This window comes from Hippopotamus amphibius, chromosome 7 (genome assembly GCF_030028045.1).
Source record: "Hippopotamus amphibius kiboko isolate mHipAmp2 chromosome 7, mHipAmp2.hap2, whole genome shotgun sequence".
Lineage (NCBI taxonomy): Eukaryota > Metazoa > Chordata > Mammalia > Artiodactyla > Hippopotamidae > Hippopotamus > Hippopotamus amphibius.
In genome coordinates this window covers 76,395,898-76,410,455 of record NC_080192.1, presented here as the reverse complement: position 1 = coordinate 76,410,455, position 14,558 = coordinate 76,395,898, and the positions used below count along the sequence as shown (strand labels likewise).

Here is a 14,558-nt window from a genome sequence, read left to right as displayed (position 1 = left end):
TATAAGGGAAGGGATAGATAACAAACATATCTTCTATTAGTAGATGTATATAAAGGTTTTCCTCTGGGTCTGCATACTTCCTATGAGCACTGCACATTTCCATTCCATGACAGGCTGAGTTTTTTCTCTCTCTTCAATGACAACCACGGCCCCCGAGACTGGCCTCTGGGGGTGAGGGGTGGGGACTCTCTCAGTACAGGAAGTAGGGCCTTTCCCCATCTGTCCCTGGACCTGATAATTCCAGATTCTTGCAAAGGGGAGAAATTAAATACCAACCTTAGTGTTAAATACAACCTATGACGCCTATCCTGGAGCAGATCTTTGACGACGAATGTTCCAGAGCCCAGCAAGTACATCTAAGGAAGTGGGGGAGAGCCAGCATTAGTACCCCTGCTTTGCCTCTGCTCCAGCTGCCAGGCCCTCGGGAGTCCACCTGGCTGGTTCTCTCAACACATCTGACCTCATCCCAGAAGCCCAACAGGCTCAGAAAGACATTCCCAAAGATTAATAGATTTGGACATTAATTTGCAAGTCAGGAGTGAAGCCGGTCTTGTGTTCACCCCTCAAATGATTACATAACTTTAAAAAAAGGGAAGAATATCCCACGAACCACAACGTGGTACTTAACTGTTCCCTGAGATCTGTCCTTGACATCGTACACGGAGAGCTTGATCTGTGTCATTTGATTGATGAGAGAGTCTTGAAAGAAGGCAATACTGCTTAGAAATATAGGATCGTTGGTTCCCTAGAACAGAAAAAGAAAAAAAAAAAAAAGAATCATAGTACAGAGTTGGATTTTTTTTTTTTAAGTGGCTGCTTTCGAAATACACCAACATTCTCAGAAGGAGAAACTAACATTCTTACCAACTTGGATCAACACAATGCAAATGGGCTTTATGGAGATGCAACCAAAACCCTGCTTTCCAAAAAGGCAAAGCTCATTCTATAGGCCCAGATACAACAAACGGGTCACCACACAAGCTGGGCCCAAGGGCTCGCTCTAAGGGTTCCTCCCTCAGTAGGGAGGATTTTCTAAAACTCAAATGAGTTGAATATCCACATGTATTCTCAGTCTTACAACTTTAGATGAGCTATGCATTTGGATCTACTACTATGGGTTATTCCTTTAAGATGTACAAACACAGATGGAAGAGGAAATGAATGTCCAGAGTCGTTTATTTCTAGAATCCTGAGTTTGGGATAATTATGGTCCGGCTTTTTTAGGGCTATGCTTTTCTGAGGACTAGCTGCTAGTGTCTCGATTATAGGTAGCTATTTCCTGGCAGTGGGGCCCTGCCTCCCAGAGGACTGTTATATCAGACTCTCTCCCTCAGGCGGTGGTTAGCCATCTCAGCCAAGCAGTTAGCGGTTCCTATCTGTACTTGCAGCTCCACATCCAAGGTGTCAATGCCTGCTGGACAGTCCCCCCAGGGTGGCCTGCTGGGGCCACAGCCCCACCCAACCTCTCCCTCCAACCGATGGTTCAGACCCTCTCTGACTCTCTTTCCAAGGAGACCACAGACCCGAGCACCTGCTCTGGTGCCTTCTTCTCCATTGTTCTCAGCCACCTAGCAACGATGCACCCTACCAGTTCCACCTCCAGAGCCTCCCCCTCACGTCCCCTTCTTTCCACTCCTTCCTGCTGCCAGTCAGGCCCCACAGCACTAACACTCCCCCAGCGACCTCTGGCTCAGGACCTCCCTGAAACACACCTGCGGACGAGCCTGCCCTGGCCCGGCTAGGCCCCCGCCTTCCCTGAACTCCTGCTGTGCCTTCTGCACACACCGAACAGGATGAAGTTACTCTCCAAACCCGTACAATGAGCTGGATGAGACTCCGTCCTCCGGGTACCGTCCTCGTCTCTCTGCTCTAACACGGCCCACACTCTGCTGTCTGGAGGGAGTCACGTTCACTTCCGCCTCCTCACCCACAGGGTGGGAGACTCCTTGCGGGCAGAGACGGGGCCTCGAGAGTCTTTGTATCATCCACAGCGCCCAGCACTGTGCTTCATGTGCAGGCAGTGCTCGACAAATGCTGAGAAAACAGAACTGCTGGCTTGAACTTGGAAATAAGTTTCCAAGAGAATGAAAAAGGGCCTATCTTGCAAAATGTGAAACTGAGAAAGAAGGTGAAATGCAGTTTGTTTGCTGGAGATTGCCAGGGAGGAGATAATTCACACAGGGGCTTATGTCACCAACAAAATCCTGCAGAAGCTCACACCAGCCAACTCCTGACTTAGTTCATAACTTATATGATGTGCCCAATAAAGGAATTCTGTGAAATTCCCGAGGCAAATGCATATCATTTCATTTAATGTAAAAAGTAAATACATAACACACATCTCAAAAGGATATAAAAATAAAAACCAATAAAGGTATGTCTAGTAAGAGAGTTGGTTAAGAGTTAACACTCTCCAAACTTCGATTAATGAGCACAATTCTCCAAAAGCAGCAGCCAACTGGAAGTGACAAGGAAGAACTGGGTCTTACCTCTTAAAAGACAATCAACCTTAGAGGATCACTGTTCAAAAACAGCCAGCTAATAGACAGTCAATAATTGTAAAGGATGCGGCAAATATAAACGCCACCCAGATGAGTAAGTGTGATGAAAGCTACCAATGTACTGAAAACCCATGGAGAGCAGTGACAATCTACAGGGACACAGCTGCAGCTGCTCAGACCACCGACGGCCCTCCCCTTGGGACCAGAAACACTGTTGCAGAGCCGCCGGGGACCAGGGGCCAGCAGCACCCACCTCGATGATCTCCGTCTGCGCGTGCTTCGTCCAGAACGCCTGGGGCGGGGTGGTCACGCTCACTGCTACAAAGCTATTTGGTTTCCGATCTAGCGATGGCGTATGCAACTCACTGCAAGCTATGGAGTTAAAACAGAATAGAAAATAGAAATGAATCTTTAAAAATCAGTTCTCTGTTCCACATGCACCCAAAGAAAGCAAAAGAAGTAAATGACACGGAAAGGGATGAGATGATCACATTGTCCGCTGTCACAGGGAGGCTGTTTTTCAGATTAGAAATGATCCCTTCTCACTCCTCCCCACCTTCCCCAGCCCCAGGACAGCAATGTAGGAACTGCCAGTGTAAGGCTTTCTATGTTCACAGAATGGATGACACAGGAAGAGTCTGACCCACAACGTTTGGCCTTAATAACTAATTGGAGCTAAGCAGCCACAGAGTCTATGAAATCAAGACCCAGCTACAGGCACTTCCGTGGTGGTCCAGTGGTTAAGACTCCAAGCTCTCAAAATGCAGAGGGCTCGGGTTTGATCCCTGGTCAGGGAACTAGACCTCACATGCCGCAACTAAAAAAAGATTCTGCGTGCTGCAACTAAAAAACAGAAAAGATAATGCATGTCACAACTAAGAACCAGCACAGCCAAATACATAAATATTAAAAAAAAAAAAAAAAAAGACCCAGTTATACACACCCGCACTCAGGGCTACCACAGCCTTAGCTTACAGTGTCCCTGGGTCTGTGTGTCATGTATGTTGGAAGCAAATTAAAATTCTTTGGCAAATTGGGATACCAAATTATACACTCTAAATATATGCAGTTTATTGCCTGTTAAAAAAAAAATTTTTGGCAAAATAAACTTTTTTTTTTTTTTAAGGAAGTCATTGCTCTTTTCTTCTCCTTGTAAGACATATCAAAAGTAAGATTACTAACTTTTCAGAACAAAAGGTACCCTGTAGAACTATTTCAGTTAGAAAATGTATCGTAGTGAGACTTTCCTGGGGCTGCAGTGGTTAAGAATCTGCCTGCCAATGCAAGAGACATGGGTTCGATCCCTGGTCCCAGAAGATCCCACATGCCACGGAGCAACTAAGCCTGTGAGCCACAACTACTGAGCCCGCATGCCTAGAGCCTGTGCTCCGCAACAAGAGAAGCCACCATAGTGAGAATCCCATGCATTGCAATGAAAAGTAGCCCCAATTAACCACAACTAGAGAAAAGCCCAAGTGCAGCAACAAAGACCCAATGCAGCCAAATAAATAAATAAAAAGCTCCCTCAGTTTAAAATACATTTATATATGAGAAATTTATTAAGAAAAAAAAAAAAGAAAATGTATCATACCAAGCATTCTGAAATTGACTGTAAGACTCAGATGACTATCATGGATGAGACCCAAAGGAAAAATGATCATATTTCTTTGAATGTAACATGCTATCTATTGCAAAATGTATTATGAAAGAAAAAAAGACCTATTGCCATTAGTGTATGATATGCCATTGACTGTAAGATACTTTCTGATTAAAGAGATACTAAAAGATGAAAAAATATCCACCTTGTAACTGATGAAACCTACAGTAAATCAAAGTTCAAAACTAGTAAAAAGAATTGGCTTTTCTGGAGGGGCAATGAATATACCCCAGAGTGCTGCAAGCCTTTGGTTAATTCCCAGAGTTCTGAAACAACTGATTTTTTAAAAAACTTTATAATTTTTAATTTTTATACAACTTCTAAAGGTTACTTTCCATTTACAGTTATTACAAAATATTGGCTATGTTACCCACGTTGTACAATACATCCTTGAGCCTATCTTACAACCAGTGGTTTGTACCTCCCAATCCCCCACCCCTGTATTGCCCCTTCCAGCCCTCCCCACTGGTAACCACCAGTTTGTTCTCTGATCTGTGAGTCTACTTTTTTGTTATATTCACTAGTTTGTTGTATTTTTTAGATTCCACATATAAGTGATACACAGTACCTGTCTTTGTCCGACATATTTCACTTAGCATAATGCCCTCCAAGTCCACCCGTGATGCTGCAAAGGACAAAACTTCATCCTTTCTTATGGCTGAGTAATATTTCATTGTATCTATATATACCACATCTTCTTTATCCATTCATCTGTTGATGGGCGCTTAGGCTGCTTCAGTATCTTGACAGTTGAAACAGCTGATGTTGACCATGTGGAGGAGGGGATTTTTAGAGGTCTCTACTCCTATTCTCATCATTCTCATTGATTTTTTAAATGCTCACTGGAGACTTAGAATTCAGAAACTGATTTTTACTTCTGCAAATTAATTTACTCCTGAAGTTAATCTCTTTGTAATACCTTCTCATACATCTTTATGGATTCTCATTGCTTATTAGATATAATAAAATACAAAGAACTTAGGTTCTCAGTTCGATGAGTTTTGACAGTCATATACACCCCTGTAACCCTCATCAAAAGAAGATACCTTTTCCCATCAGACAAGAAAGTTCCCCCTCATACTTCCCAGTCAATTCCCCTACCTCTGTAACCACTTTCTGATTTTTATCACTTTTGTCCATTCTTGAATTTCACATAGACAGAATGTTTTTAAGATTCATCTGTATTGTTTACATACTGATAATTCCTTCTTTTTAAAAATTGATGAATCACATTCCACTGTATGAATGTACCAACATTTACTTATCACAGTCCCACTGTTAATAGACACTTGGGTTGTTTCCAGTTTGGAACTATTATAAATAAAGGTGCTATAAACATTCTCAGTCATGTCTTTTGTGAACATGTTTTCTTTCCTTTGCATATGTAGCTAGGAATGGAACTTCTAGGTTATAGTAGAGGATGTGCTTAGCTTTGTAAGAAGCTGACAGTTTTCTAAAGGGGCTGTATCATTTTACAATCCCACCAGAAATTTACATGAGTTCCAGTTGCTCTGCGTCCCACCATCATTTGGTGGGGTTAGTCTTTACTTCACTTGTTCTAGTGGGCGTGTTTTACTTTGCACTTCTGTGACGACAAATGACGTTAAGCATCTTTCACCATGTGTTTATTCTTCCCTTTCATAACTTTTGTCAAGAGTCTGCTCAAGCCTGCTGTTCATCTGTAAACTGGATTGAACTTTTTTTTTTTTTTTTTTTTTTACTGTTGATGTGTAAGCATTTTATTCTGGATCTGTCCTTTGTCAGGTGTATGTGTTGTGAATATTTTTTTTCCCAGTCTGTGGTTTATTCATTTTCTTAAAGATTTCTAGAGTTTTTGATTTTTTGATTTTAGATTTTTAATTTTAGGGACTGGCAGGCAGAAAAAATGTCCCTCCCTCTAAAGAGTATCCACATTCTAATTCCAGGAACCTATGAATATATTATAATACAGGCAAAAAGAAGTCTATAGATGTGATTAAGGTCATGGAAAGATTACTCTGAATTATCTGGGTGGACTTAATCTAACCACACAAGCTCTTAAAAGTATAAGAGGAAGGTGGAAGGGTGAGTTAGACAGATGTGACAATAAAAAAATAAAAAAAATAAGAAAGGCAGGGACCTCCCTGGTGGCGCAGTGGTTAAGAATCTGCCTGCCAATGCAGGGGACACGGGTTTGATCTCTGGTTCAGGAAGGTCCCACATGCCGCAGAGAAACTAAGCCCGTGTGCCACAACTATGGAGCCTGCACTCCAGAGCCCACGAGCCACAACTACTGAAGCCTGCATGCCTAGAGCACATGCTCCACAACAAGAGAAGCCACCACACTGAGAAGCCCATGCACAGCAACAAAGAGTAGCACCCCCACCTCGCCACAACTAGAGAAAGCCCACATGTAGCAACAAAGACCCAACACAGCCAAAATTAAATAAATAATAAATAAACCTTTAAAAAAAAAAGAGGCAGGAGAGATTCTAAGCATGAAAGGCACTCAACCTGCCATTGTTGGCCTGAAGATGGAGAAAGAGGCCACAGTCATGGAATGTGAGTGGCCTTTATAAGCTGAGAACAGGCCTCAACTGGTAGCTAGGAAAGAAATGGGGACCCTCAGTCCTTAAACCACAAGGAACTGATTCTGCCAACAACTTGAACAATCAAGGATACAGATTCTCCCTCAGAGCCCCCAGAAAGGTCCACAGCCATGCTGGTGCTTTGATTTTGGTGTTATAAGACTCTAAGCAGAGACCCAGCTGAGCCCTCTGGGTTTCTGATCTAAGGGAACTGTAAGATAATAAATTTTGGTTGTTTTAAGGTGTGATACTGTGGTAATTTGTTATGGCAGCAATAGCAAACTAAAGCACAGAGTTAGTGCTTTCTGCCAAGAAACGTTGCCTACCCTGAAGTTGCGGTTGTGAGTTGTTTTCTTCCAGAAGCTTTAACATTTTATTATTTTTTAAAGTTCTATTCCATTTCTTCTACTATGTCTGCCTCAACAGGAATCAGGGAGTTGACTGTTCCATTTGCTCTCTCTCCTTTAAGCTACAACCTACGGTGACCCTGGTCTGGTCTCTTGTGGCCTGCCCTCTCATCGTAAGAGGTTAGAACATCCAGGTCTCTCAAGCACAGGTGATGGCAGGTAGACTGAGACACAGCAGGTGGCCCAAGGCTGGAAAGACTGACATCAGCTTAAGGGCTGATGGGCCCACTGCCACCATCAGAACACACCTCCCCACAAGTGACATTCTCTCCTGGCCTCATCCCCACCCAGCCTGTCTAAATCTCACCTAGCTGAGTTCCATGGCTTCCATGAAGCTTTCTCTCAGCGGCCCACAGTCACGTCTCCTTCTGTTTATCACTTACATCACTCCTCTGGCATATTTCCATAGAAATCATTAATCTCTGATATGTAGGCCTTGTCTGTCCAACCAGAGTATCTATAGTCCCAGCTGAATAAATGCTATTGAGGTAAACCAGTAAAACATATTTCAAGTGCATATCATTTGACTCAGCAATTCTATATCCCAAAGTTTACCCTAAGGAAATAATCAGCAAAATACATGAAAGATCTACATACAAGTCACGTTTACTGTGCTAATGTCTCTAATGGCAAATTGGAAAGACCTAAGTGTCCAGCAATAGGAGACCAGTTAAAATAAATATAGCACAGCCAGACGAAAGATCCTATGTAGGCATCTAAAATGATGAGGTGGCAGATCCACATTTATTAAAATGAAAATTATGCCAGTGATATTTTGCTACATTAAAAAAAATCATGTTAAAAACACTAGGATGACATTTTTGGTAAATAATTCTATCACCTCCACAACCAAAAATCATAAAAAATTTCTGTATAGCTGTGTGGTGCAAAAAAATATCTGAAAGGATATATACTAAAATGCCAACTGTGATTCTCTCTCTCTGATAGGATTTTCTTTTCCTCTAACATTTTCCCCACTAAAGGTTTTTAAATGAGTACTTTTTAATTTTAAACTTCCATTTTTATTTTAAGATAAAATATTTGACCATTCAATTATCTGGCTCCTACTCCTCACCTTTTTTTTTTTTTAAATTATGCTAACATTCATTTAACATAAAATTCACCCTCACCTCTTTAAACTGTTTCTTCCTCCATCTGTCTAATTAACATGACTACATTACCGCCGTTGACTTGTCAGATTCAGAAATGTCCTGGTTTCTAGATTTCTATTACAGGGGTGAAGATTTTTAACTCAATTATATCAACTCTTATTCTCTCTCTAAACTCAGTTTACCTCAACTTTTTTGTTACATCCATGTTCTGCGTTATTAAAGCTAAGTGAATACTATTCATTACGGGATTTCTTTTCCTTCTCTCCTGTGCTGGACTCTGTTTCCTGGATCTTCCCTTTTCTTAGTTTATTCCCTTTTTTGGGTGGAGCACATTCTCCACTAACTTCCAGAGAAAGAATGTGGGGGAAGTAAATTTATTTGAGCCTCTGTATCATGAAACGAGTGTCTTCCTACCTTCACACTGACTGATAATCTGGTTGACCAGAGAAGTGTAGGTTGGAGACATTTTTCCACTCATATTAAAGATGTGGCCCCACTGTCTTCAAGCTTCCAATGTCCCTGAGAATCTTCATCCCAGTTCTATCCCCTGGAGAGGCCCAGCTGGTTTTTTCCTCTTTGGAAGATATTAGGATCTTCATTTTATTCCCAGTGTTCTGAAATTTCACCGTGGCGTGCCTTGTTGTGGGCTCTTCTCAATCTCTGCGCTGGGCCTTGGTAGGCAATTTTAACCTACAAACACATTCTGCAGTTCCGAGAGCTGCCTGTATTATATTATTTGTTGGTAATTTCCTCCCTTAATACTTTTCTATTTTCTCTTCTAAATGTTGAGCCCCCCTGAATTTGCTAATTTTCCGTTTCTCTCCCATTTTCTATTTTGCTCTTAAAATTTCTGGGGTAATTCCTCAAATATCTTCCAACCTTTACTGAATTTTAGAATACCTTGTTATATTTTAAATTTCTAAGATTGTACATGCTCTTCAGTTACTGTTATTTCTTTAGTTTTCTGGTTTTGTTTTATGGATACATCAACTTCTCTTGAGGTTACACATGATAATTTCTATGACATTTTCTTCTACTTTCTTCAATGTCTCTGTTTCTTCCAAGTTCTGTTTATTTCTATCTTTTTTTTTTTTCTTTCATGTTGTGGGTCTTCCACAAAGGTCTAGTGATCTACCCTTTCATTTTGTTTTAAATCACTTTTGAGGTATAATTTCTATGTAAAACGCACTCATTTTAAGTGTAGCACCTGAGCCTTGGTCAGCATACACACCCTTAGACCCACCAACTGTCCAGAAGAGAGCCTCTCTGTCACCCCAAAGGGCTCCCTGCGCCCCTCTCCAGTCAGTCCTCACCCTCACTCCCAGATAACCATTAACCTGTTTTCTCTCACCACAGATCCATCCTTCTGAGTTTCACATAAATGGAATTACACAACACACGGCCTCTTGTTATGGCTTCTTTCACTTTGCACAACGCTTTTGAAATGCACCCTTGGGGTGCGTGTGTCAGTGATTGGTCCTCTTCCCTGCAGAGAGGCCGTCAATTGCGTGCACGTAAGGTAGTTAATTTTCTTGTGATGCACATTGTTTTGAGTACCGGATATTACAAATAGAGCTGCAATCAACACACATGCACCAGCCTTTGTGAGCACAAACAAATGCCCATTTGTGTCTAAGAACGCAGCATCTGAAGGCTGAGGTGCGTGGTGGGTTAGGCTGGCTCCATGACAGTGACCAGCCTGCTTTCCTTTGGCTGGGTTCCAAAGGCCAGCATCTCTGTGTCTCTTTGTGGGGAGTGGGAGTGGGTGGTTTACTTTCTCCGGAGAGAACCTCCAGCCTGGAGGAATAAGCTGGGCAGAAATAGGATGAGAGGAAGAAGGCTGGGGAGGGTGAGGGGGCATGTCTCCCTAAGCAGACTTTCAAGGACTTGGGGAGAGGAACACCAGAGAGTGTCGGGCCCTGGAGAAGAAGCTGCTGTGGGTGAGCGCACAGTGATGCCACACTGTCCAACCCCGGAGCCAGTGCAGCCCACGACAGCGGTCAGTACACTCTCTCACCTGATGCTCATGAGAGGGAGAGCACACAGGCGTCAGCTCCTCTGCTCATGGAGCAGGGATCTGAGGGCTACAGAGCTAAATGCAACCCCACAGGGCCTTTGGCCACCGGCTGACAACGCGGGCCCTAAGCCCCACGTCCTCACCCCTCCCTGCCCTTCCCAGGGGAGTAGGAGATGGGAGGAGAGGCTGTCTTTGTGGCTCTTGGTGGGCTCACCTCCTGCCCCCTCCCCACGGCCAGCCTGGAGGGAGCACATGCTGAGGAGACACGCGTCCCGCAGGCAGGCAGCCCCCTGAGGTTCCCTCCCACCCACGGGAGGCTCACACCAGCCTCGCAGCTTCATCTTCTCAGGAGCACTTTAGTAGCAGTGGTGGCAACGGCAAGATCTCTGAGACAAACTTCTGCCAGCCGTGGAGCGGAAGCGACATATATTTTAAGACAAGAAAATTAAAAAAACACCTACCTAAGCTGAATTCTAAAATGGGCTCATCTGGATCTTGTATATTTCCTGGATAAAAAAGAAATGACAGAAAAAAGTCACCCTTAACAAACTTTTCCCTTTCAGATTTGATGCAAAAAACAACACACTGGTGGCAATCATTTCACAAATACGTATAAATCAAACTATCAAGCTGTACATCTTTAACTTACATGATGTATGTCCATTACTTCTCAATAAAACGGGGGGGGGGGGGGGACCCAACACTCTGCCTTCTTTTCCCTCCCAAACTGTCACATGAGATGACTTCTTTGTTTTCTAGACATTTTATTTTGAGATTCCTAAGAAGTCTCAGGCCCCGAGACCAAACCCCCTCCCACTCAGGTCTCCATATCCACAGCACAAAAGGCTTTTGTTATGGCCTGGGCACTTGCCAGATGGGCACTGAGGACTTTCCCATGTTATCTACTGGCAAATGAGCCCTGGAGGTGCCCATGCAAACTGGAAAACTGATGGCGGGCAGGTTCCAGCAGAAGCAATTCCCAGGAAGAGGGATGACTTCCCCCTATTTCAGTTCAAGCAGAGGGATGCCAGGCCTGGCCCTCCCAGCGCTGCCGCAGTGTGGGACCCGCGGGCAGGCCTGGTGAGGCTCACCTGCCAGAGAGAGGCCAAGCATGTCGGCTGCCACATCGATGGTGGAAGCCCGCTGTATCGCACGGGCCCTGGCGCCATGGCGAGGGCTGTGCTCTCTTGCTGTCATGATGTCATTGGGGATGATGTGCTTCCTGTTCCTGGGTCAGACCACGCCTGATTCCCCGGGAAGCACTGTCACCAAGCCCTAGTTCCCTAAGGTGGCAGTAGTCCTGAGAAATACGAACAAACACTGTTTAAAAAAAAAAAAAAAAACCCAAACCAAAAAAACACGGGGATGGTGACGAACAGACACTGTGCTCTCATGGAGAGAGCACCTGACCTACATGGACAAGATGCAGTGAAGCCAGGGTCCTCTGGCAGGTGAGGAGCCAGGGCGGAGAGCCTGATGATCTAGGCTCCGTATGTCTGATCACCTCCTCCTCTGCACTCACACACATACCAGCACCGTCTGCCCATGGATCCCGTAAAGAAAGCATGTTCTCCTCAACAGAGACATGCCACATTAAATGATGGCTTAAATATAACCATAAACTATGGTTTTTGATATTTTCTTGTTTGCTTTATTAGGTTTTTCCACTGGCAAGTCTCGGAGACTCTCTAAAATTATAAATCAGCTCACTACCATCTCTGCTAGAAGGATAAGAGATGCAGGAAGAGGTCTGCTGCCGACTGGCCGGGACAGCACAGCAGAACAGTGGAGATGGAAGGCATGTCTCCAACCTTGCTCTCTCCCTCCCAGAGCTACAGAAACTTCACGTGTGTTGGTCTCAGGCTTTCTTCCCTGCAAAACATGACCATCTACGCCTCAGTGGACAGTGCTGTCCCGTGGATATGGAGGTCTCTGGGCAAAGTGCCACTGACAGACTGAGCGAGACAGATGCTCTGGGCCAGCACAGAACTCACATTCTGCTCTACGAAATGGGTTAAGTAGCAAGAAGTGAGTTTCATATTCTTCCAACTCTATATGCTACAATTCCTGCTGTCTCTAGAAGGAACCAACCTTTACAAGTTAAGATGATTAGACCAGGCAATAAAGCTGGTTTAAAACACCCCTCTCAGAGGTCCCCAGATATCCAGACATCCCTGCTTCTCAAAGTGAGTCAATGCCTTTGCACCTGAATGGCCTGTGTTCCTGCTCTTGAGTTAATCCACCCAGCAACTTACTGGACATGTTCGTTCTTGGACCAGTAGAGACACGTGGCATTTCTTCATAGAAGCACCTCCAAATCCATCATCTAAAAACAGAAAATTATAAACTTAACAAGTTGGTCAAACGTGAAGTTCGAGAATGCTTATTATAATATGTATGTTATAATTTTAATGCCTAGAAATGTGAGGAAGCCAAGAGCTACTACATGTTCCTTTGAGCTCCACACATCAATATAACCTTTTGCCTCAAAAACAAAGGTTTTGCTCAAAGCCCCAAAGAATAAGAAACAGAAAGTTCCCATTCCTGTCCCCCATCCTGGGTGATCCAGGGGAAGGAGGGCCAGACCTAAAGGGCCTGCTGGGCAGCTGGGATGTGGTTCAGGGAAAGGATGAGATGAGGATTCTGAGCCCCAGGCTTCCTGCTCACAAATGTCAGGCCCTGGGAGAAGCTGCTGGGCGCCTCTAAGGCTCTGCTTTCTGGTGTTTAAGATAAGGGTGGTTGTACCCACCTCACGGGGCTGCAGTGAGAAGCAAATGTGCAAGAACGGGTGTGGACTCTGCAAACCCCACCTGGCTCCCAGCCCACAGCTGCTGCCTGGCCCCTGCGCACCTACCCACGCAGCAGAACACGCAGGCTGCAGCTTGGTCCAGCACTGACAGCGGCTGTGGGGCAGACCTCAGAGGCCAGCGCGAGAGCACCTGAAACTGCCGTGGTCCAGGGCGGAGACAATAGGAGGATCAGTGCCTGCAGCCGTAAGGCAAACCCAGCGTCCCCTGCGGGATGTTCTCCTCCCCCTCCCACCGGGGCACCCAGGGATCTTGGGCCTGGGCACTTGCGCAGAGAGGGCAATGGCCTGGCTGGGGAGTCCCAGCAGACGTCACCAAGGGGAAGACTCACCAGTCTGTTCACATTAAAAGGCATACAAGGCAAAAATATGCAACGACAACGGAACAGACTGGGAAAGTACTTGCAGTACTAATATCTGCATTTTACAGTACTGCTTTTACAAACTGACAAAAAAACCCTCACTATAAATGCAAGTGGCAAAGGTATGAATTTATAAAAGAAGGATACACATAGAACACATTTCGGAAAAGTGACCAAACTCAATCATAATAATGAAAGCAATGCTAAATGCACCTACAGTCACCTAAAGTAAGTGTCTAAAAAGAGGTTTGTTCTTCCAACGAGAATATGCTTTGTTGGCAAACCTAGAGAAAACTCTGCAGGGCTCTCCTATACTGTTGATAACATTTTAGAGAGGTTTCAGCATTTCAGAAAGCAAGTTGACATTATTTATCAAAATCTTCAAACAAAAACAAAAATCTCACCAATGGTCCAGAGATGCTAATTGTAGCATTACCTGTAATGACAAACACTGGAACCAATCGAAATGCCCAGCTACAGGTTAAGTGCATTTTGGAACTATAAGACACACTACTGTATGGCTGTTAAAACGATCAAGATAAAGGCAATATACACATAAAAATCTCTTCAATCTCATTAGTCATCAGGAAAATGCTAACTGAGGAGATACCTCTGCACATCCACTAGAACAGCTAAAATGACACACAGACAGTACCAAGTGCTGGCAAGGACGTGGAATAAATGGGGCCCTGATACACTGCCAATGCCGTGTAAGATGGTGCAGCCACACTGGGGAACTGGCAGTACCTACCCACAATGAACGGGACCTGTTATGTAACTCAGCATGCAACTGCTAACAGAAGCGCATACTTAGGGACACACACACACACACACACACACACACACACACACAAAGTGTAAAGAACACAAAGGTGGGACTTCCCTGGTGATGCAGTATTTAAGAATCTGCCTGCCAATGCAGGGGACATGGGTTCGATCCCTGGCCTGGGAAGATCCCACATGCCACGGAGCAACTGTGCTTTCACTGCCAAGGCCTGGGTTCAATCTTGGTCGGGGAACTAAGATTCCACAAGCTGTGCAGTGAGGGCAAAAAAGAAGGGAAAAAAAAAAAAAGAAAGAAAGAAAAAAAACAGAAAAAAAACCAACACTTAAAGCAGTAACATTTATA

At 44.2% G+C, this 14,558-nt stretch overlaps 1 protein-coding gene across 6 annotated transcripts in view; it reads right to left on the bottom strand.

Annotated features, from left to right (window-relative positions):
- Nucleotides 1-14,558, bottom strand: part of INPP4A (inositol polyphosphate-4-phosphatase type I A) — a 123,626-nt gene that overhangs the window by 43,773 nt on the left and 65,295 nt on the right. For 5 of the 6 annotated variants that reach the window (XM_057740794.1, XM_057740799.1, XM_057740795.1 and 2 more), the window contains exons 2-7: nt 12,517-12,587; nt 11,353-11,561; nt 10,723-10,767; nt 2,755-2,873; nt 629-745; nt 277-356 (exon numbers count right to left, since the gene is read on the bottom strand). In XM_057740794.1, coding sequence (XP_057596777.1) covers nt 277-356; nt 629-745; nt 2,755-2,873; nt 10,723-10,767; nt 11,353-11,458 — 467 coding nt within the window. In that variant the 5' untranslated portion in view covers nt 11,459-11,561; nt 12,517-12,587. The remainder of the gene's footprint in view (nt 1-276; nt 357-628; nt 746-2,754; nt 2,874-10,722; nt 10,768-11,352; nt 11,562-12,516; nt 12,588-14,558) is intronic. The other variant, XM_057740796.1, reaches the window with a different exon arrangement.